The sequence below is a fragment of the Schistocerca americana genome, chromosome 3, assembly GCF_021461395.2.
Source record: "Schistocerca americana isolate TAMUIC-IGC-003095 chromosome 3, iqSchAmer2.1, whole genome shotgun sequence".
NCBI lineage: Eukaryota > Metazoa > Arthropoda > Insecta > Orthoptera > Acrididae > Schistocerca > Schistocerca americana.
Genome location: NC_060121.1, coordinates 535556763 through 535580639, shown reverse-complemented (window position 1 = coordinate 535580639; position 23877 = coordinate 535556763). Strand labels below are relative to the sequence as shown.

At 43.8% G+C, this 23877-nt stretch overlaps 1 protein-coding gene across 1 annotated transcript in view; it reads right to left on the bottom strand.

Moving 5' to 3' along the window:
- Nucleotides 1-13092: 13092 nt before the first annotated feature.
- Nucleotides 13093-23877, bottom strand: part of LOC124607303 (protein RER1) — a 75071-nt gene continuing 64286 nt past the window's right edge. Inside the window, exons 5-6 of the mRNA XM_047139597.1 lie at nucleotides 21025-21239; nucleotides 13093-13796 (exon numbers count right to left, since the gene is read on the bottom strand). Coding sequence (XP_046995553.1) covers nucleotides 13704-13796; nucleotides 21025-21239 — 308 coding nt within the window. The 3' untranslated portion in view covers nucleotides 13093-13703. The remainder of the gene's footprint in view (nucleotides 13797-21024; nucleotides 21240-23877) is intronic.

The window sequence follows — 23877 nt, the reverse complement described above, 5'->3', positions numbered from 1 at the left end:
ACGAAGGTATAAATTTAAATTCCACCAAACAATGCATGTCACTTTCTGAAGCATTGAAATTGAGTTTGCGATGCGCTTTTGTAAGCGTCGTAGCTCATTCGCGTGATCTCGTCAGCTGATGACAGCAATAGGACACGTGATGTAGTCAGCCAAGAGCAAGATCACTCTTAAGTAGTGCGAATACACAAATAAGTTAATGGCTTAAATTAATATACATAGCATTCACATATAATATTGGTCTCGGAGATTAATAAGTTGGAAGAGAAGCTAAGCTAAGCTTCCACATATAATGTTGATCTTTCTTGCGCATGTTACACTTCAAGATACATCACACAAGTGTGCCAGTAAAATTTTTAATAACGACGCAAATGTCTCATCTTCTGGGCTCAAAATACTTCTAAATGGTCGTCCTCAATGAGTTGATTTTTAAATGAGAGTCAAACGCTTTGTGATTTAAGAAATTCATCGTACATTCTCGCACATAATTCATCTTGCGTACAAGGAAATCTGCTTTGAATGTAACGCTTTTCAAACCACCATTCGCAATATTTTCCCGCGGCCTGTTAGAAATATGTTCGTTTCAGCAGTTGCAAGAAAGTGCCAGATAACTGGCGTCACCGAGCTTGCGCGGCTACGATGACGCAGGAAGCCCATATGTTCGTAAGTGTAAAACATTAAAAGATCTTACATTATGTCATAAATGAAACACGACATCAAAGGATACTTCAAGAGCGTTGGGATTTCGCGACCCATACTAAAGTGCATAATTTGGTTTAAAATGCATATCGGTATGTAAATTTTCTTGGAGTACCAATACTCATGTTTGGTTCTTTATTATAGCATAATGCCATATGTGCACTTGAAATGCAGCGAACAGTTGAAACTAGCCAATAGTGTGAAATTAAACACTTTGTTTCAAATAAATTTACTGCCTCAGTAGAAAGGATTAATAACAGCCAAATCTCTTTAGCAAACCAGCAAAAATAACTTCATTGTTCTGTAAGGCGATTAATGCTTGACTGTCAAAGGTGGAAATAAAATCTGAAACTATTAACATATTTGAGCCTGCCGTAATTATGCGAACGTATTTTAATTCATTTGATAGCTTCCGGCCACAAAAATCCATTTTGTTATCATTTAACGTGAAAGCAATAAATGAAGAGGAAACAACAAAATCACTGAACGTAAGCACAGGTCACGTGTAGACCACCCACCTCCCCACCACAACTGACTGCTCTGTGCATCAGCCCCGGAGCTACGATACTTCTGAACCGGGGCAATATAAAGTAGTGGCACCCAGCCACACTCCCGTAACCAGAAGCGGGAGAAGGTAATACTCATACGCGACTCAACTGCGCATGCGCAAGAGCCCACCCGCAACTGCTCAAACGAATCTAATTTAAACAGTTGTCACGTCACACTCATCGGAGGCAATTTGTTGTTATAAAGCATAGTGTTCCTAAAGCCTTTGGCACACTTTACTGTTGGGATACGCTTGCATCAGCACTGTTTTGTTGTTGTATACGGCGCATTTCCTTTGCAACTTAAGTTTTATTTTCGTTTTTTTTTCTCCCGTTCATGTTTTGTTGCTGCAGTATCATTCTGCAGTAGCGGGATACAATAATATCCTTTGTTAGAATATTGGTTCTTACCAGTCAAAATTCACAACAAATTAACTGAAAACTAAATGAAAAATTCCTGGAATTCTAAACAATTCCCGGGTTTTTCCTGGTTTTCTCCCGTATGGAAAAATTCCCGGGTTTTTCCTGGATCGTAACACCCTGTATCTGTGTGTTAAACACACTGGACCTACACCTGGAGTTACAGCCTGGGGTGCAATTTCGTATGACTGCAAGAGCACTCTTGTATTTGCCTCACACAACCTGAAACTGTTGTGGCAATTCATAAGCTGCTGTAACCCAACATACATTATGTTGCCTAGGCCTGCTCGACCATCAGATCTGCCTCCATATGGGACATCATTGGATGACAATTCCAGCATCATCTACAAACAGCATCAACTGTTCCTGTACTGACTGACCAAGTGCAACAGGCGTGGAACCCCATCCCACAAACTGATATCTGGCATCTGTACAATGCAATGCCTGCTTATCTGCATGCTTGCATTGAACATTATGGCAGTTACATTAATAACCATTGTAACAGCTTATCTCGCACTGACAATCTGTTATCTTGCAAGTGCAATATTAGTTTTATCAGTACGTGTTAACAGAAACAACAACAATAACCAGTATGCCAGCTTATACAGTGCTGCCCTGGCCCAAGCTCACTGCTACTGCCATGGTTGGTTGGTTTAAAGATTAAAGGGACCAAACTGCAAAGGTCATCGGTCCCTTGTTTCATAAAAACACAGAGCATATTGAAACTATCCACTAGTCAGGCGAAGCACCAAAATAAAAATTCCGGGGGAAGAAAAGCCCCAAGGTCAAAGGTAAGACAACATGGAAAACGGAGCACAGCAACAAAAGCAACATATAGAAGAAAGGCAGAAGGAATTAAAACTGTACAGCAGAGGACTGTGTCCAGCCTAAAAGATTAGGGTGGAGTCGAATTACAACACAAAACTAAGTCAAATATACAGCACAAAAGAGGGTGATGCAATAAAATTAGAGGGACCTATAAAAGCCGCTTGCTTGAATAAAACTTAAAACACGATCTGCCATAGAGACATTGTCACCTAAAATAGATGATAAATCACCCAGAAGATTAAAAGTTCGCCTGAGGGCGGTTAAAAAGAGGGCATTCCAACAATATATGGGCCACCGTCATGTTTGCACCACAGCGACAATGAGGGGGGTCCTCTCGAAGCAGCAGATGACCATGTGTCAGCCAAGAGTGACCAATGCGGAGCCTACACAGAACAACAGAATCCCTGCGAGAGGCCCGCATGGAGGAACCCCGCACAGTCATGGTCTCCTTTATTCGCTGCAGCTTGTTGGGTGCAGACAGAGTGCGCCATTCGTCTCCCCACATCCCAAAGACCCGACGGTGCAACACCGATCAGAGATCAGTTGCCGGGAGGCCGATCTCCAACGTCTGTTTGCGGGTAGCCTCTTTGGCTAACTTGTCGGCGAGTTCGTTTCCCGCTATCCCAATGTGTCCTGGGGTCCATATGAACATCACCGAACAACCACGCTGTTCAAGAGCGTGAATGGACCCCTGGGTAGCACCAACAATGGGATGGCATGGGTAGCACTGGTCAAGAGCCTGCAGACTACTGAGCGAGTCACTGCAAATGACGAAGGACTCTCCAGTGCTGGTACGAATACGCTCAAGGGCAAGAAAAATGGCTGTCAGTTCTGCGGTGTAAACACTGCAGCCTTCTGGCAAGGAGCGCTGGTCGACATAGTCCGCATGAGCATAAGTGTACCCCACACAGCCATCAACCATCGAGCCATCTGTATAGATAACCTCCGAGTCATGGTATGCGCCGAGGAGAGCAAGGAATTGGCGGCGCAAGACTGCAGGAGGAACTGAATCTTTGGGCCATTGGGCACTGTTGCCAAGTCACTGAGTATTGGTTATTCTTTGCATTGTGGCCCCTGTTAATACATATCGATGAAATGAATATTGCACTACACTAATTTGGGACCACTATTAAATGATTATACAAAAATTGGCTTTAAAAATAATTTTGTTTGCAAGAGAAAACAGACACTTTCTGGTAACACTGGGGCATTGCACTAAAGACGTAATGAGTGGTACATTTAGCGTTACTCCAGCTACGTACTGCAATAACGAAATTGCAAATATCTGCTGAAACACTAGAGAAAATGCACCTGGCAACTCTTAGGGGACACCGTGTGTGTGTGTGTGTGTGTGTGTGTGTGTGTGTGTGTGTGTGTGTGTGTACACACGAATAATTTTAAAAACTGTATATATGAATAATTTTAAAAAGAGCCTGTCATTCCCTTTTGGTTTTCAGTCTAGTGCAATTTTTTCCTTCTTAATGTTCCCCACTACTTCTTACAATTGGTTACAGAATAAATTGATTCAGTTTCTTATGATCAGATAGACAATAGGTGTTACTGTCTTCCTCAATTTGCAGCTTGCATCAGTTTTTCATCAATTGGAACGGTACTTACCGTTTGAAAATTATCACTTTTTTATTAAAAATAAATGCATATATCTGGCTAGCCCAGAGCACAGCGTACTTTATTTGTTGGCATCAAATTTAAGTTACAAGACCTCTCATATAATCATACAGTCAGCATATCCTCTACTATGTAAAGATAATCTGATTGTGGATATATTAACTCCATTCTGTAGACTGAATTTGCCATTTATAACTGGACACCAATTGCTACACTTGATAACTTTCCTGGTAACACAACCACCACTCTTTCATGGAAAGCTGCAGAAGATTTTTACATTTACTTTGTTCCACTCCTCATTTTGGGGCAAAGGACTTTAGCTGTCAGCTGAGGCATTTTCTTTTCTTTTTTCTTTTCTTTTTTAAATGTGCTACTCATGAAATGAAAATGCAAACTACTCTTTATGAATTTTACAAATACTGGTGTTGTCACCCATAGTCTCAGAGAAAGTTTACCAGTTTTTCACAATGGGTCAATGGTTCCTTATCTTCAGCACATGTAGCTTCTATGGCAGAGGTGGTGGTGGTTGTTGGATGTTTAAGGGGGACTAAACAGCGAAGGTCATCAGTCCCCCATTCCAAAATCAGGCGAGCCGAAAATCGACGAAGCAGATAAAAACCAAAGGGGGGGGAGACGTCCCCCCAGGCGCTAAAAGCACACAAATTCAGCAACAAACACGACAGACAAGAACAGGACAGAGGAACACCAGACAGAAAGAAACAGAAGAAAGGAAGATGGCCAGAGACTGGTTGACTGACCACGAGAACAAAAATGGGAAAGAGTCAACCATCTCACGGCACACCAGAACAGCAACAGACACAAGGACAATAGACACAGAAAGGGAAAGGCGCAGGACCTCCCTAAATCGAACCATAAAACGGACTACCACGGATAAAATTTAAAACGGTATCAGCCATGGAGGCATCGTCGGATAAAACCAAAGCCAAAGTGCCCGGGAGATTAAAAGATTGCCGGAGTGTGCTCAGTCGAGGACACTCCAGCAAAATGTGGCCGACCGTCAGCCGGGACCCACACCAACACAAGGGGGGATCCTCCTGACGCAACAGATGGCCGTGCGTCAGGTATGTATGGCCGATGCGCAGCCGACACAGGACTACCGAGTCCCTGCGAGAAGCCCGCAGGGAGGAACGCCACACATCGGTCGTCTCCTTGACAGCCCGCAGTTTATTCGGGGCTGTCATGCCACGCCACTCAGCAGCCCACATCCCAATCAGCTTACGGCGCAACACCAGCTGCTGGTCGCGAGCCGTAAGGCCGATCTCCAAAGCCGGGGCGTCGATCGCCAATTTGGCCAGCCTGTCTACACGTTCGTTCCCTGGGATGCCAACATGACCGGGCGTCCAAACCAGGACCACTGAACCACCAGAACGGGCAATGGCGGAAACAGCCTCCTGAATGGAGGACACCAGAGGAGAGAAGGGATAGCAGCGGTCGATGGACTGAAGGCTGCTCAGGGAGTCACTGCAGATCACGACAGACCTACCTGAGCAGAAACGCATATGGTCAAGAGCGCGCAATATGGCCACCAGCTCTGCAGTAAAAATACTGCAGCCAGCCGGCAAGGAGCGCTGCTCAACATGGTCGGAGTGAGCAAAGGCGTAGGCAGTGCGACCATCAACCAGGGAACCATCAGTGTAGACAGTCTCACAGTCCGAAAATGAGGAGGAGAGCAAGAAAACGGCGACGGAGGGCCACAGGCGGAACCGAGTCCTTGGGTCCCTGTGCCAAGTCCAGACGGACGGACGGCCGGGACAAACACCAGGGAGGCGTAGGTGTACGGACCCGGAAGGGAGGCAGAAGAGGGAATGACCCCAGTTCTGACAGCAGGGACTGGACACGGACAGCTACGGAAAGCCCAGACCTAGGTCGCCGTTCGGGCAGATGGAGGACCATAGCAGGGAAAAGCAGGCGACGATTGGGATGATCTGGCGAGCAATGAACGTGGACTGCATAGTCGGCGAGCAGACGATTTCGGCGAATCCGCAGCGGGGGAACCCCGGCCTCCACCAGTAGACTATCCACGGGGCTGGTGCGAAAAGCGCCAGTGGCAAGCCTAACCCCACAGTGGTGTATGGGGTCTAACAACTGCAACACTGAGGGGGACGCAGACCCATAGGCCAGGCTCCCATAATCAAGCCGGGACTGCACAAGGGCTCTGTACAACCGCAGCAGCGTGCAGCGATCTGCACCCCAAGACGTGTGGCTAAGGCAGCGGAGGGCGTTGAGGTGCCGCCAGCATTTTTGCTTCAGCTGAGTAACATGAGGAACCCATGTGAGCCGGGCATCAAACACGAGTCCCAAGAAGCGGCAAGTGTCCACCACTTCAAGCAGGTGGCCGTCGAGGTAAAGGTCAGGATGAGGGTGGACCGTCCGACGCCTGCAGAAGTGCATAACCCGAGTCTTGGCAGCAGAGCACTGAAAACCATGAGCCAGAGCCCATGATGCTGCCTTGCGAACGGCGACTTGCAACCTGCGTTCGGCGACTCCCGTAGTCGTGGAGCTAAATGAGATGCAGAAGTCGTCGGCATACAAAGAAGGAGACACCGACGACCCCACTGCTGCAGCCAGACCATTAATGGCCACTAGAAATAACGAGACGCTCAACACCGAGCCCTGCGGGACCCCATTTTCCTGTATATAAGAGGAACTAGAGGTGGCACCGACTTGCACCCGGAAAGAGCGGCGCAATAAAAAGCTTTGAAGAAAAGCCGGGAGCCGACCACGAAGACCCCACCCATGCAACGTGGCGAGGATGTGATGCCTCCATGTGGTGTCATACGCCTTCCGCAGATCGAAAAATACAGCAACAAGGTGCTGACGTCGGGCAAAAGCCGTACGGACAGCAGATTCCAGCCGCACCAAATTGTCCACCGCAGACCGGCCCCGACGGAAGCCACCCTGAGATGGAGCGAGGAGACCGCGCGACTCAAGGACCCAACACAAACGCCGCCCCACCATACGTTCGAGCAATTTGCACAAAACGTTGGTGAGGGTAATGGGACGATAGCTGTCCACCGCCAGTGGGTCCGTACCGGGCTTCACGATGGGGACAATAAGACCCTCTCGCCATTGCGACGGGAACACGCCCTCGTTCCAAATGCGGTTAAAGATGGCGAGGATGTGTCTCTGGCAGTCCCTGGAGAGATGCTTCAGCATCTGCGCGTGGATGCAGTCCGGTCCTGGTGCTGTATCAGGGCAATCGGCGAGGGCAGCGAGGAGTTCCCTCTCGCTGAAAGGAGCATTGTATGTTTCATAATGACGCGTGTGGAATGAGAACGGCGTCCGCTCGGCTCGCTCCTTTAGAGAGCGAAAGGCGGGGGGATAGGATGCAGTCGCAGAGCTCTGAGCAAAGTGCGCGGCTAGCCGTTCAGCAATGGCGGCAGCGTCCGTGCAGACAGCGCCGTCCAAGGAGAGCCCAGGGACACCCACAGGGGTCTGGGAGCCATAAATCCGCCGGATCCGGGACCACACGTGCGAGGACGAGACACGGGAGCCCAGGGAGGAGACGTACCTCTCCCAGCACTCCTGCTTACGCCGTGCAATAAGTCGACGGGCGAAGGCACGGAGCCGCTTAAAGGCGATGAGGGTCTCCAGAGACGGGTGCCGCCTATGACGCTGGAGAGCCCGCCTACGGTCGCGAATAGCCTCAGCAATCTCCGGCGACCACCAGGGGACAGCCTTCCGCCGTGGAGGCCAGAGGAACGGGGGATGGTAGCCTCGGCCGCTGAAATGATGGACGTGGTTAAAACACGGACCACCTCGTCAATGTCACCCTGTGGGGGAGACGCTATGGTTACAGCGGAAGTAAAAGCTGGCCAGTCAGCCCTGTGGAAAGCCCAGCGGGGCAAGCGCCCAGAAGAATGACACTGTGGCAGTGACAAATAGATGGGAAAATGGTCACTACCACATAGGTCAGGATGCACCCTCCAGTGGAGGGATGGGACAAGTCCAGGGCTGCAAATAGAGAGATCGATGGCCGAGAACGAGCCATGGGCCACACTGAAATGCGTGGGAGCACCGGTGTTTAAGAGGCTAAGGTCGAGCTGAGCCAACACATGCTCCACGGCCCGACCACGATCATCGGAGACAGTCCCACCCCATAGAGGATTGTGGGCATTGAAATCGCCCAGCAGCAAAAAAGGTGGCGGCAATTGTGCTATCAGAGCAGCCAGGACATCCTGCGCGACAGTACCATCAGGTGGAAGGTAAATTCTGCAGACGGTAATGGCCTGGGGCGTCCACACCCGAACAGCGACAGCCTCTAAAGCTGTTTGTAGAGGCACAAACTCGCTGTGAAGAGAGTTCAGGACATATATACAGACGCCACCAGACACCCTTTCGTAAGTTGCCCGGTTCTTAAAATAACCCCGATAGCCACGGAGGGCGGGGGTTCGCATTGCTGGAAACCAAGTTTCCTGCAGAGCAATGCAAAGGAAAGGATGACGGCTGATAAGTTGGCGGAGCTCAGCTAAATGGTGGAAGAAACCGCTGCAGTTCCACTGGAGGATGGTACTGGCCATTGCTGGGAAAGGCGTGACGGGACGGGGAAGGCAGATTACGCCACTGGGTCACCTGCTGCCTCCAAGTGAGCACCTGTGCCAGTGCTTTCCATGGCGTCGGAGGGACTGGCGAGATCGAGGTCCTCAGCGGACGCCAGGATCTCCACCTCGTCCTCAGACGCAGAGGTTGAAGGTTGCGGTGGGACAGGTGCCACCGCAACGTCAGGATGCTTGGGAGCCTTTTTCTTCAACGGCTTCGCACGCTGTGCCTTGGGAGGGTCTGGCTGGGAGGGCCCCACTGGGTCAGTCTCAGGGACGGACGACGACCGTGAAGCCCTATGACCAGCGACCGGTTGTTGCTTCAAAACTTTGCGGGTATCCGCTTTGACACTGGGCAAAGCCTGGGAAGGGAGGGCCCCAAGGGACCCCTTCCTGGCTAGAGTAGCCGAAGAAGCCCTACGCTTCTCCGGCTGGGAAGGGGGGACGAATGTCCCCGATGGTTGGGGTGGTGTCGCTCCTGGAGTAGATGGAGCAACAGAGGGCGAAGTGCTCCCCACAACCAAGGGGGCCGGGTCATTTTGACATAGCTGAGAGGCAACAGTACGTGACGACACGGGAGAGGATCGGACCGCTGTTGCAGCAGCGGCATAGGTGGATGTCATGGGCACAGGATGTAGCCGCTCATATTTCCGCCTTGCCTCTGTGTAGGTCAGGCGGTCCAGGGTCTTATATTCCATTATCCTCCTTTCCTTCTGGAAGATCCGACAGTCCGGTGAGCAGGGGGAATGGTGTTCTCCACAGTTAACACAGACGGGAGGCGGAGCACATGGAGTATCAGGATGCGAAGGACGTCCGCAATCCCGACACGTGATGCTGGAAGTACAGCGAGATGACATGTGCCCGAACTTCCAGCATTTAAAACACCGCATCGGAGGAGGGATATATGGTTTCACATCACAACGGTAAACCATCACCTTAACCCTTTCGGGTAAGACATCACCCTCAAAGGCCAAGATGAAGGCACCGGTGGCTACCTGATTATCCCTCGGACCCCGATGGACGCGCCGGACGAAGTGAACACCTCGTCGTTCGAGGTTGGCGCGTAATTCATCGTCGGACTGCAGAAGAAGATCCCTATGGAATATAATACCCTGGACCATGTTGAGACTCTTATGCGGCGTGATGGTAACTGAAACATTCCCCAACTTGTCACAATTGAGCAACCTCCGTGACTGGGCAGAGGATGCCGTTTTGATGAGCACAGAGCCAGAGCGCATCTTGGACAAGCCCTCCACCTCCCCGAACTTGTCCTCTAAATGCTCCACAAAAAACTGGGGCTTGGTCGACACGAACGATTCTCCATCAACCCGCGTACACACAAGGTACCGGGGTGAATATTCGCCACCGCTTTCTTTAGCAAGACGTTCCTCCCATGGAGTAGCTAGGGAGGGAAACGATCTCTGATCCAATTTCTTCACGTTGAGGTTAGACCTCGATCGCTTAGAGACTGCTGGTGGAGGCCCACCAGCGATAGATGATGTACCACGCTTCATTGCGGGTCATCCGCCCTGATGCCACCTACTCCGACCAAGGGCCCTCCCCACGGGCGCCACCCAGCCACAGCAAAGGCCACCTGGCAGGATGGCCATTGCCGGGAGTCCTGATGCCCCAGGGAGATGGGCATCTACTCCTTGGCATACGTGGGGAGTGAACGGCGCAGGCATCAGTAGAGCGATCCCTGTGTTGTCAGGGGGCTACAACCAAGAGGGTACATGGCGACCCCACCACAACGGACTGGCTACCGTGCTGGATCTTAGGTGCAAAAATGGCCAAGGTCGTCGTCACAGTTAAAAGAAACATTGCAGAGTGCAGCGTGGAAATCGCCCAAGAGTTCGAAAACGAGCGGGACACCATTGCAACGACAAGAAAGACGGCTATAGGTCTAATTGCACGAAGGATACAGTGCACCATGTAAGGTGCCCTTCCCCAATTGGCTCGCTCTTCGGAATAATTTAGATAGATGGAGGTCAAACCCGAGAGGGGACCATCACATAAGGCCGAAACGTTTGAGACTCCTTTTAGTCGCCTCTTACGACAGGCAGGAATACCGCGGGCCTATTCTAACCCCCGAACCCGCAGGGGGGTATGGCAGAGGAGTGATTATTAACACTCACTGGTGTTACTACAAGGGCTGCCTAAAAAGTATCTGACCCTTGGCCAGAAAAAATATTTCTAATACCTGACTGGGTTTGGGACCCTAATCGCCTTCAAAGTAGGTGCCTTGTGCTTGCATACACTTAGCCCAACGATCCTTCCACTGCCGGAAACCCCTCTGGAAGTCTTCTTTTGGAACGGTATTCAGCTCCATCGCCATCTTCCGCATTATCTCTTTTCTCTCAAAACAGGATCCTTTCAGTGGCGTCTTCAATTTTGGAAACAAACAGAAGTTGCAAGGAGCCATGTCTAGGGCGGTTAGCTGTAATTCCACGTTTGGCCGTGAAATTTTGGATCAAGTGAGATGAATGTGCAGGGCATTGTCATGTTGTAGTTGCCAGTTTTTCATCGTCCACATGTCTGGTCTTTTGCCGGATAACATCTTGATAGTACACCTTTGTCACTGTTTGTCCTTTCGGTGTGTATTCATGATGCACAATTCCACAGACATTAAAGAAGGCAGTCAGCATCGCCTTTATTTTGCTTCACACCTGCTGCACTTTCTTCGGCCTTGGAGACTCAGGATGCTTCCATTGCGATGACTGTCTTTTTGTTTCTGGGTCAGTCTTACACCCGTGACTCATCTCCAGTTATCACGGAGTTCAGAAACCCAGGATCAGTGTTGGTGGTGTCCGAAGGCCATGTGCAATGTCAAAACGGAGGTCTTTTTGCTCCAGTGGCAACAAATTGGGCACAAATTTCGCAGCCAGCCACTCAGTGCATGTTCAAATCATCACGCAAAATTGAATGTGCAGAATGTTTACTCATTCCAAACTCTTGGGCAATCTCCCGCACGGTCAAACGACGATCTGCCATCACCAAATTTTGCACCCTCTCAACAACAGTTGCACTCTGAGCAGTTTGGGGCCTGCCAGAACACTGGTCACTCTCCGCTGATGTGCGGCCATTTGTGAATCGGTTGAACCACTCCTTAATTTGTGTTACACCCATCACATCTTCTCCAAACACCGCCTGAATCTTAAGAATTCTTTCACTTTGAGAATCACCAAGCTTTTGACAAAATTTGATGCAGTTATCTTTACCCAATACATTCAGTCATCTTGAGAGAATCGGTAATCCAATGAACGTGTTGTGTAGCACCTCACTCAGAGACAGCCATGCAGCGACTGACGCACTGGAAGAAGGGGCAAAATTCATGCATATGCATAAAGGTATGTTCGTTTACTGCATACAGTGGTGCCGTAACAATATCACTGACACACAAATCTGGTAAGCCTACTTCCCATTGAGAACATTCTCTTATTAACCGTTTCCACTCCAGCAATGAGTGGTGCTCGACATTGTGAATTTTGTTTTCTATTCTGATGTCGAGCCTCATTCAACACGATTTTTCATAGCTCTCATATGTGCCTGTCTCTAATCTGGCTGTACTAGTTGGCATCAATGCTACTTAGTGTGCATCTAGAGAAGTCTATGTTAACTCTGTATCTAACTGCAGCTCTTGTGTTAAGAAAAATGTTGTAATTATTATGTTCAAGTTTGTAGGCACAACACGGCTAATTCTTCATGTAAAGTCATTTTTGAGGAAGAGATAGTAGAGCTTTTAGAAGAATGTGTAAGTCAAAATGAGAGTGACAATGATTTTCATGATGACAGTGATTCATTTCTAAACAAATCAAGTGAAATGACCATGGAAACAGTCCACCACGAAGAGTTTCAAAAAATACCACATAATGAAATGTTTCGTATTGTAAGCCTTTAGTAAATATATTTGAATGAAAATGTACTTTTTGTTTTAATGTATATCCTAATTGTTGGTCAGTAACCTCATTGTTCCCACAGACAGACTCGTGCAATTCTGCGCTCTCTGAGCATAACCAGTTGTGGGAGATAGAATTGTCAACAGTACTATGAGCTAACCAGTAGATTGATAAATTTTGCTATCTCTAATTCCAATGTAAGTTCAGTCTTTAGTAGATAATTAGGAAAATACCTGAAACAAATCCTAAAGTTACAGCCCAGACAATGTTCAATACTTCTGCACTGAATCTTATTACTGAAGAAAGAATAGCATAGGTTCTTACAACATAGAGAGTACAGTCTTTGGACACTACACAAAGTATACATCGAATCTTAAGAGCCACATTTTAATAATATGACCCCAAACAGTTATCTGACAGTTTAGTTATCTCTAAACTGATCTGATTAATTCCAGTAGGCACTCCATCATTAAATATTTGTTTCATATCTTTTAAGTAAGGTTTTTCAATTATAAAAACTTATTACTTCACTGTAGGTAAGTGTCACCTTTATGTAATTAAGGTGCTTTAATTCACATTTGTACAAAACAGGACTATTCTTAAGCAATTAAAAACTGTATTTTCCAAAGACTCAAACAAGAAAAACAATTGATGATGATTTATGGAATCTTTACATTTGTGACATCTGACATTATGGAACAATACGTAAAACATATTTACAAAAGTCAAATTTCAAAAGGTACAACTACACAGTAAAAATACAACAAAATATGGTCACCAATGATATAATTCAACAAGAATTAAGTATAAATTTGTATCATTTCTTTCTTACAGACATAAGCATTTGTAATATGCTTGATAGCAAGAAAATGAAATACAACTCTGTAAAATTATCCTGTGGGATTAGAGGTCTGATGACTTGCAATTGAAACAAAATAATACTTATGTCTTCACTTACAAACAATAAAACATGGGGCAACTAGGAAAATGACAATGGTGACTAGTAACGACTTCTCTGATCCCATTTAAAAACTGTAGCAGCACCTCGAAGTTCTCAGCCAACAGCAGTACTTGCACTTCACAAAGTCATAATAAATACAATTTCGGGCTTGCCAGTGACAGTTTCTGATTTGTCACTTAGAGCTAACTATCTTTCCACCGTCTTCATGGCCTTGATACTTGGGTTTACCATGAGTAAATGGGATGTAGCGGTACTTTATCATGTGCTGAAACAAAAATTTGGTTGTTTAAAAAATGCTTATCAAAGTGATTAATATGCACAACAATTGTATAGCAATTAAAAGCATTCATTTGGGCAGAGCCCAATATTAATGTTGCAAATACACGTGCATGACATGTCACTGCTGCTAGGTAAGTGCTATTCACTCTCAGTGATGATGGCAGTAGTGTAGGATAGGTAGAATACTGTGAGATTTTAGAATCTATGCCTCCCTTGTGTGTGAATCTCTTGTGTTGCTATGGGCAACTATGGACACTGATTTTTTAAATTCTGTGTATTGAGCTTTGTGTGTGCAATTCATGTACTTTGCTTAATGTATTAATAAACTGTCCCAATCAGAAACCGCCCATAAATTACTCTGCTAACAGTTTATGGACCCAGAATTATAAATCGGGTATAATATTCTAAAAATAATTACGAGATCACCGGCTCAGGGAAATTAGCAGCAGCGCGCGGTAATTTGGAACGACATAATCGCTAAAATCATGATGCCAGTAAATACCAATCACTGCCTACAACTGAAAAACTGATGGGAAGAGAAAACTACAGTACCTGGCAGTTTGCTATGCGAACATATTCAGGACACTAACAATTGTGGGGATGCGTCAGTGGCGAAGTACAGGACACAACTTAAGTTTGTACAGCAAGAGCCAAAATTATACTCTCCGCCCATCCGTTGATATATGTTCACCAGAAAGATACATCTACAGCAAAAGAAGCATGGGACAAGCTAAAGCAAGTCTACGAAGATTCTAATCTCTTCAGAAGGATAGAGTTATTAAAATCTTTACTGTCAACCAGACTGGAGAATTGTTCGTCAGTAGAAGAATGTGTGTCAAAGATAATTTCCATGCCACAAAAATTAAATGGCTTGAATTTTGAAGTTAAAGAAGAATGGATTGGGTGTATTCTGCTTGCAGGATTACCAGACGAATATAAGCCTATGGTTATGGGCTTAGAAAATTCAAACGTGCCGATCACAGGGGACTCCATAAAAGGTAAATTGCTGCAAGAAATAAACGATGGAGCTTGTAATAAACAATCTATTAGCGATGCTGCTCTATGGCACCTGGGACCCTTTTTGAATATTACAATTGTACAATAGTAGAAAAAGCAAGATGCCATCTCTTTGAAACAAATTTGCCAAATAAATTCTGGGCAGAGGCAGTCTCCACTGCTGTTTATTTGATTAACAGGTCTCTGACTAATGCACTAAAGAACAAGACCCAAGAAGAAGCTAGGAAAAACAAGAACCCAAATCTTAAGCATCTTAGAATATTTGGAAGTAAGGCATATACTCAAATTCCAAGAGCCAACAGACGAAAATGGGACAAAAAAGTGTTGAGTGTATTTTGGTAGGAACAAGCATACAAGACTTTTTGAACCTAACTGTCAGAGAATCAAAAATGAGAGATGTGATTTCTTATGATACTTTGAAACAGTGTAAAGAGAGAACTGAGTAAAAGGCACCAAGTCTACTGTTTCTCCCAATGACAGAAGAAGCAAGATGAAGTAACTACGACTTAATTAGAAGAAATTGAACCTGAACCTGAGAGTGTAACATCAAGTAGCAGTTCAATGAATACTAGCAGCGATGACGAAACAAGTCCAGACAATCCAATTAATGATAATGAGCAAGTGCAGCAAATACAAAGGTCATCGAGAATTCCAAAGCCAAAGAAACTGTATGACTCAGTCTAAACAGTCAACTGACTCCAATCCTTCGACATTAGAGGAAACTATGATGTCAGACAACACTGAAAACTGGTTGAAGGCAATGCAAGACGAGTTACAATCTCACAAAAAGAACCACACGTGGGAGTCTGCTGATTTACCTTCAAATAAAAAGCCATTAAAGGCAAAATGGGTATTTAAAAGAAAGAAAGAGATGAAAGGTCTCATTGTACGCTATAAAGCATGGCTAGTCATAAAAGGTTGTGCCAGTCATAAGACATAACTCATTAAGGTATTTATTTGCTATGGCTGCTAAATGTGATCTTGACATTGACCACTTAGATGTTGTCACAGCTTTCTTACAAGGTGACTTACATGAAGAGATTTATGTGAAAGTTCCAGAAGTAGATCCAGTTACAAAGACAGTGAAAGATAATGGTGTAAAAAGACTGAAAAAGGCAGTATATGGATTGAAGCAAGGTGGTTGCTGCTGGAACTTGAAATTAGATGGTACACTATTGAATCTACACTTCAAAAGGTCAACAGCTGATCCTTGTGTCTTTTATAAAAATCAAGGTTCAGACATTTTAATAGTTTATGTTTATGTGGACGATATGCTCATTTTTAGTAACAATTCACAAGACAGAGATGCTTTTAAAAACAAACTCAGAGAAAAATTTAAGCTGAAAGATCTTGGTGAAGTTACCAACTGTTTAGGTATCAGAATTACTAGGAACCACAAAGGTTATTTGTGGATGGATCAGACACACAATGTGGAACAAATTCTCGACAGATTTAATATGAAAGAGTGTAATCCAATATGTAAACCACTGGACAGTAATCAGATGCTCACTCATGACGTGGCTCCAAAAACAGAACAAGAGCAAGAAGCTATGAAGAACATACCCTATTGTGAAGCAATAAGTAGTTTAATGTATGTTCAATTAGGAACAAGGCTGGACCTAGCCTTTCCGATAGGAACTGTTAGCCGTTTTTGTAATAATCCAGGCATGTCGCACTGGCAAACAGTCAAAAGAATCTTCAGATATCTAAAAGGCACTACGGATATGAAACTTTAGTTTTCTAAATCAGAGGACTGCCACACAGTAGGTTATTGTGATGCAGATTGGGCTGGAGATTCTGAAGACAGAAAGTCAACAACTGGATCTCTCCTTAAATTTCAAGGAGCAGTGATATCTTGGCAGTGTAAAACAGCCAACAGTGGCCTTATCTACAACTGACGCAGAATATATGGCTCTGACCTCATCATGTTATGAGGCTCTATGGCTTCAAAGGCTATGCAATGAAATATCACCAAACCCCAAAAAAGACCCTGTCAAACTATTATGTGACAACAAGGCAGCAATTTACCTGTCTCAGAAAAGCGGCTATAAGACTCAAACCAAACATTTAGATACAAGACACCACTTCATAAGGGAAAAAATAGAGACAGTACAAATTACTGTGGAGCATGTACCTTCAGACCAAATGCTGGCAGATATGATGACAAAATCTCTGACGAAGGCACGCCATCATCTGCTACTGCAAGATTTTGGACTGAGAAAGTAGTTTTTTTGTTTTTGCGTTTGTGCATCTTTTTTGCAGGCATAATTCTAGTGGGGGTGTGGGATTTTAGAATCTATGCCCTCCTGGTATGTGAATATCTTTTGTGTTGCTATGGGCAACTATACACACTGATTTTTTTTATTCCGTGTATTGAGCTTTGTGTGTGTAATTCATATTAATATATTAATAAATTGTTCGAATCAGAAACTGCCCATAAATTACTCTGCTAACAAATACTTTACATTTACTCCAAGTACCCCTCTCACAAATTGGCATGTTACAGGGTGTCACAACACATCAGTGGGTACCTTCCATAACATACTAGACACACACTGTTTTTACAACATTCTTTGCTCTTCATACAACATTCAGTCTGTTTCAATTTAATTCTGTCGAAACATGGATTTTAACTGTTTATTATACACTGATAGCATATGGAAGTGGGAATATGAATTGTGGTACATAGGTTTGATTAATGGGTTCTTTTAAGGGCAACTACAACTGTTACTAGTTTGCTCTTTTCTATTTCTCATCAAAATACGGTGGCTTGCTTAGTATCTATACAGATTAAAATACAGAGGCTCTTATCTTTCTAAAATAAATGTCCACAATTTTAGTACTTTCATTGTGTGAGATGCTAGAAAGGTATGGTTTAACATTCCAATGACAATGAGGTTCTCAGAGACAGATTACAGCATGAGACTTGATTTGAGGAAGATGGGAAAAACTAGGGGAAGATGGAGATGGGAATATATTCAGGGCCAGTATGGTGCCAGTACACCATACTGGTACCTCTGACAAAAAGTAAAGTATTAAAAGAACATTATAAGGTGAGCTTTGAAGACATGAGGTACGAGCGCTGCAAACGAAGAGGTTGACAGAGAAAAGGAAGTGGGCTAGAAGAAACCAATGTAAGACAAATTACAGTTCCCAGGACAGCAGTGGTACAGGTTACTATTTTCCCCATGCACCACCAGCTACAATTTGCAACTTACTGATGCCTTCAAATTATGAGTAGATGGAAGCCGTTTGCAGGCAGTTTGAAGAGAACTGTTGAAGATAGGCTGGTAACAGTAAATGTTAAAATAAACCCAGCCTAACAATTACTCATTCGGGGCTCGTTATATTATGTCCAATGAAATGGCGATTGCGGATGAGGCACTTTTGTCTTGATTAAATATTGTTCACACTACTTGCCATATTGAGCATTGTTTATCTGTGAAGGAGGAGATTGACACTTCGTCGTCCCCATGTAGGGGAGATATTGTCCGATGAGGCGTCGTGTGATTCACAGGAAGAGACTATGGAGTCATAGGCGTCCGCGTATGACATCATATATTACTTTGGGGAAGATGTGCCATTGGCGAATGCAATTTTTGGAAACTATTAATGCTGAATTTAATTATGATGGTAAAACAGATCATGTTGATGGAAAATTTGATACATATGCTGTTCAATTTCCTTCTTTTAGACATTATAATATTAAGGATGAAATCCATTTTTTGCTAATAAATATCAGAATGTAATTACTAACAATGTGAAGACATATATTTATCGTATTAATGTTAGGGTTGAGAGACTAACTTTGGATAGTAGCGCTAATAAGAAATTTTTTGAAGAACGAGGTAAAATGGGAAAAGTTAAAGCTTTGTATTAGTAATAAGCTTGGTAAATTTAGTATTAAAGGATTTGAATCTACTGGTGTTCCTTGGAGGAGGTATACTGGTAAAAATTTATATCGTTTTGTCATGTATAGTCATCCAGAGAAAGATGTACCTGTGAGTAAAGTTAGTGATTGGACAAGTATTGAAAAAAAGAGTGCGGTGCTAGAAATACTCTTTTCCAGACTAATCCTTTTTATGTAGGTGTTCTTGTAAGTGGTAGTGAGCTTAAAGCTGATGATGATGATGATCAATCTGAAGTGAAATACGTACCCATAATGGTTAAAAATATTGTAACACTAACATTTTGTAAGAGGAAAGGCAATATAACATCTTAAATAAAAGCATATTGTTCCAGCTCATGCCGGCATTATTTAAAAAAAAAAAGAGCTGGGAACACATCAGACATTATCCTGATAGTCTCCGGCTTGCTTTCCTGGTTCCTGATACTGAATGCTCGAATCGACAAACTTGCAAGGACATTTTATGGAAACAAAATAAATGTATTAGCAGCTGTTATTGTACTAGAGGACTTGTGGTATTATAAACCTAATATGAAGCAGCTTTTAACAATTTATAGAAGCGTATAGAGAATGTGTGTTTATGCCTAATGGTATAGGATGTGCTAATATTTACTACAATTTTAGACAAGGTCGTTACAGACCTTTGTGATATACTTATTACAACCTCAATAAAACTGAACCTCAAAAGTCGTGCCTCAGGTGCACAGCTGCAGGCCATCCTAGAAAATTGCCTCGTGGTCAAGGAGGCATCCTATTTTATAGGGTAAAATGGGTAGGCTTACACTTATTTCTAAAAAGAAAAAAGAACTTTGTGTAAGTGTGGTAATGAAAACTGCATTCACTGGAAGTTTGAAAATATTCATAGGTTGTATGAAGTACTGTATTTCACAAGATGGTGTCATTCTACGTATCCAGAGAGAAGAAACAAGAGAAACTTAATTCCGAAGATGATGTGACGAGAACGAGAACAAGCAAATAACTTTCACCATCCTCAAATGCAAGCCGGGACATGTGCCTGCATGAATTGCCAGGGCGTGTTTTAACAGTTCATGATTCATCCGCTGTCGCCCAAGATGAACCGGTGGCCTTTGTAGGTCCCCACCGCTGCTCCTCTTCGCTGGGCTCTAGGATTACAACTCCAGCGATTCCGGGATACCCATTAAGTGACGTCACGCAATTCCTGAAGGTATCTACTGTTCATAATTGATCACATAGCCAGCTGCATCTCACAAGCTTCTTTTGTGGCATATGTTGTGAAGCTGGATGTCTCTGAAGATCAACAGGTTTCACTTCTACCACTCACCCTGTTGAATTTTTTTCACTCCAAGTGGATGTTAATATGTGTAGTGGTGGCACAATATTTGTCACAATGATACTGATTACCATCTAAGACATGTCATACACAATTACTCATGCCAACTTCCCCACGTCACTGCCCCAAGACAGAAATATGATTGGGAGTGGAAGCATAATATGTAATATGTTTACACAATGCAGCAGTCTGGCTTTTGCCACATAACATGTTGGCTCATCAGTAAAGATTGCTTCTGGTCCTTGGCTTCATTAAATATGGAAAATATGTATGTGTGTGTGTGTGTGTGTGTGTGTGTGTGTGTGTGTGTGGGGGGGGGGGGGGGGGGGGGGGGGGGGCGGGGACATGCACACGCGTGTTTCAGAAGAAGAGTGAGCGTTACAGATTCTCAGAACCACTAAACCACTACGGGTTGGAGTAAGGTTGAGATGTAAAAACCATCACAATCAATTAATATTAGTGTAAAAATCCACAGTTTTTGTAGTGTCTAAAATGATCAACAACTTTTAGTGTCTAAAATGATCAGTTAACGTAAGTAACAATATTTATATCAAAGTTTAGTCCAATAGAACCATGTAAGAAATCAGCTTTACATTTCTGGAGGTTCTGAGAAACAGAGATGAAAATAAATAAAATTTGTCTTTACGACAACCCTACTCCGTAAAACTGTCAGCACACATTAATTATCATGTTTACTACTCAGTTCATACTGACATGGGGGGGGGGGGGGGGGGTTAGTTTCATTTTACCTAATACACTACATTCTCTTTGGAATTTACTAGTTTGTCATAAGTGCACCATGGCAAGGCAAAAGAATTTCATTCACCTACAAAATTCCAAAAATGCAACAGTTTTGGTGCAATTAGTTGTACATAGTTATTGTACCAGAATTCTAGCCGAGATGGTTTTGTCAGTTTTCCTTCTCTCAAATTCCCACAAAAGTAGGTGATATACAAATTTATCAGTGTAGAAACTTACCTTTATCTGCCTCTTCATTGTAATACAAAACAGAGTTATGAAATACATAACAAGAATTGGCCAGAAGACAGGAATGTTGAAGCAGTCAAAAAATGTACAGATGACTGACAATATTGTGGACTTTACCACCGAATACCAGAATTTGAACTCTGGAAGGCGACGGATAAATGGCCTGAATTCTTCATTTGCCTTTGTTGGAAGTTCAGGACCATCATCTGAAAGAAAAAAATAAAAAGTGACAACTGTTCAGAGTTAGGACAACAGGGACAAAAGGGAGAAGTAGAGTCTCAAACTACTAATTTTAAAACAACAAACAGATTACAATAAACAGTATCATGCTAAATGAAATCAATTTATTGTCTTAATACACAAATCTTGGTTTCTTTGGGTTCATGAAATTAATGGAGGACACCCATAGGACATATTCTTATGGTATGTACAAAGGGTACTAGTAAAGTTTTGCAATACGACACAACAATAAGCTGCAGGAGGCTGATTGCTGTTGTGTTCTGAGAATACTTCATACCTGCATTTTAATAATTGTACCAAGTAGTTGGGCACAGTCATTCACTAGCAGAGTTAGTTTGAAGTGCTTGCTATGGTATCGTGATCATGAAGAGAGATTCAGGCAGTTTTGCAGTACAACTTCACCTGTGGTTTAAACATAGACAACTGCTTTGAAGAAATGACTCTTGCATGGTGATGTGTGTCCACACCGCACAACTATATTCAGGTGGTACAGAAAATTCCAACAGAGGACAGGAAGGACACGCCCATCAGTTACAGAGGAAAACACTGATGATGACATGTGAATGACCTATAAGCAGATAGAGGATACTTTAGGGATAACTGCACCCACAATTCATTCGATTCCGCATGATCATTTGCAAGTAAAGAAACTTTGTTGTCTCTGGATGCCTCATAGACTGACAGAAGAGCAAATCACTCAGACTGACAGAAGAGCAGATCACATGACGTGTGACTTGGTGCTGGGACATGTTAAAAAAGTTTTATAAGGGACAATCTCAATATGTGAATAACATCGTGACAGGGGACAAGACTTTGCTGTATTATTACGACATGCCACCTAAGACTCAAAACGAAGTTTGCGTCTTTGAAGATGGCACACCTGTAGCTGTCAGAAAATCCTGATCACTAAAGGAGAAAGTGATTTGAAAAGTCCATGCAAAAAAAAAAAAAAAACTTGTGTGTTTGGGGTAAATCTTTTTTATTTTTCTACAGTCTCCTTTTAGGCTTATACACTTCGTCCAATGCTGTTCTAATTTGTTGATACCTTCCCAATAATAGGAATTGGACAAGTCTGCAAAATAGCTATTAGTTGCTGCAATCGCCTCCTTGTTTGAATAAAATCTTTGTCCCACCAGCCATTTCTTCAAATAGGGGTAACAAATAGTAGTCTGAGGGAGCCAATTCTGGAGAAAATGGGGGGGGGGGGGGGGGGGAGATGTGAAACAAGTTGGAATCCTATTCCCATTAATTTTGCAACCACAACTGCTGAGGGGTGTGCTGGTGCATTGTCGTGATGGGAAAGGACTTTTTTGCGGTCTAATAACAATGAATAATGTGCACCTGTGATAGTTTTACCCTTTTCCAGATAGTTGATGAGGATTATCCCTTGGATTATCCCAAAAGACAGTCGCCATAACCTTTCAGGCCAAAGGACTGGTCTTCGTGTTTTTTGGTGCAGATTCTCCCTTGGTAACGAATTGTTTAGATTGTTGTTTAGTCTCAAGAGTATAGTAATGTATCCATGTTTCATCCACAGTGACGAAACAATGTTTAAAGTCCTGCAGATTCTTCCTGAACAGCTGCACACCATCCTTGCAACACTTCACACAATTTTGCATTTGGTCAAGCGTGAGCAATCGCAGAACCCATCTTGCAGATAGCTTTCTCATGTCCAAATATTTATGGAAAATATTATGTACCTGCTCATTTGAGATGCCCACAGCACTAGCAATCTCACGCACCTTAACTCTTCTGTCATCCATAACCATATCATGGATTTTATCAATGATTTCTGGAGTCTTAACCTCCACAGGGCATCCAGAATGTTCAGCATCGCTTGTGCCCATATGGTCACTCCAAAAATTTTGAAACCACTTGCAAACTTCTGTAATCGAAGGTGCAGAGTCACCGTAACGTTTATCAAGCTTCTCTTTAGTCTCCTGAGGCATTTTGCCTTTCATAAAGTAATGTTTAATCACCGCACGAAATTCTTCTTCGGCCATTTTTTGACAATCACTCAACTTCCTTGATTTACACGAATGCCGAACACAAAGAAATAGACCAATATGCCTGAAACTTAGTGTGTGTTCTTTCCAAAGATACTACTGACTAAACAAGATGTCAATACACATCGGTGGTGCCATCTCTCTGACTTTGCATGGCCTTTTCAAACGCCCCTCGTACATATAAAAGGTAAGTGTGTGTGTGTGTGTGTGTGTGTGTGTAAAGACAGCGTTTTATCCGTGAACACTCACTGCCACCCACTGACAATTGTGGTGATAGATAGCCCTTGGCCCTTGATCTCCTGCTATTGGTAATGGAGTTGGGTCGCACTGGGTGGAAAAAAATTGTTTTCTCACATACTGTGTTTTCGAATAGTGTCTAAAATGCTTTGAGTGATATTTCCTGTGTCAATGAGGGACAATTGCATACATTAACCAAGAGCATCAGAATTTGCTGAAAACCTTTTACAAATAGGAGAAGGCACCTATCCAACAGCCAAAAATTCTGGCTAACTCATTCTGACAAATTAATTGTGTAATATCAATGACACATAAGCGAAATATACCCAGGTATCACTGAAAGTTATACTAGTTCAGAATG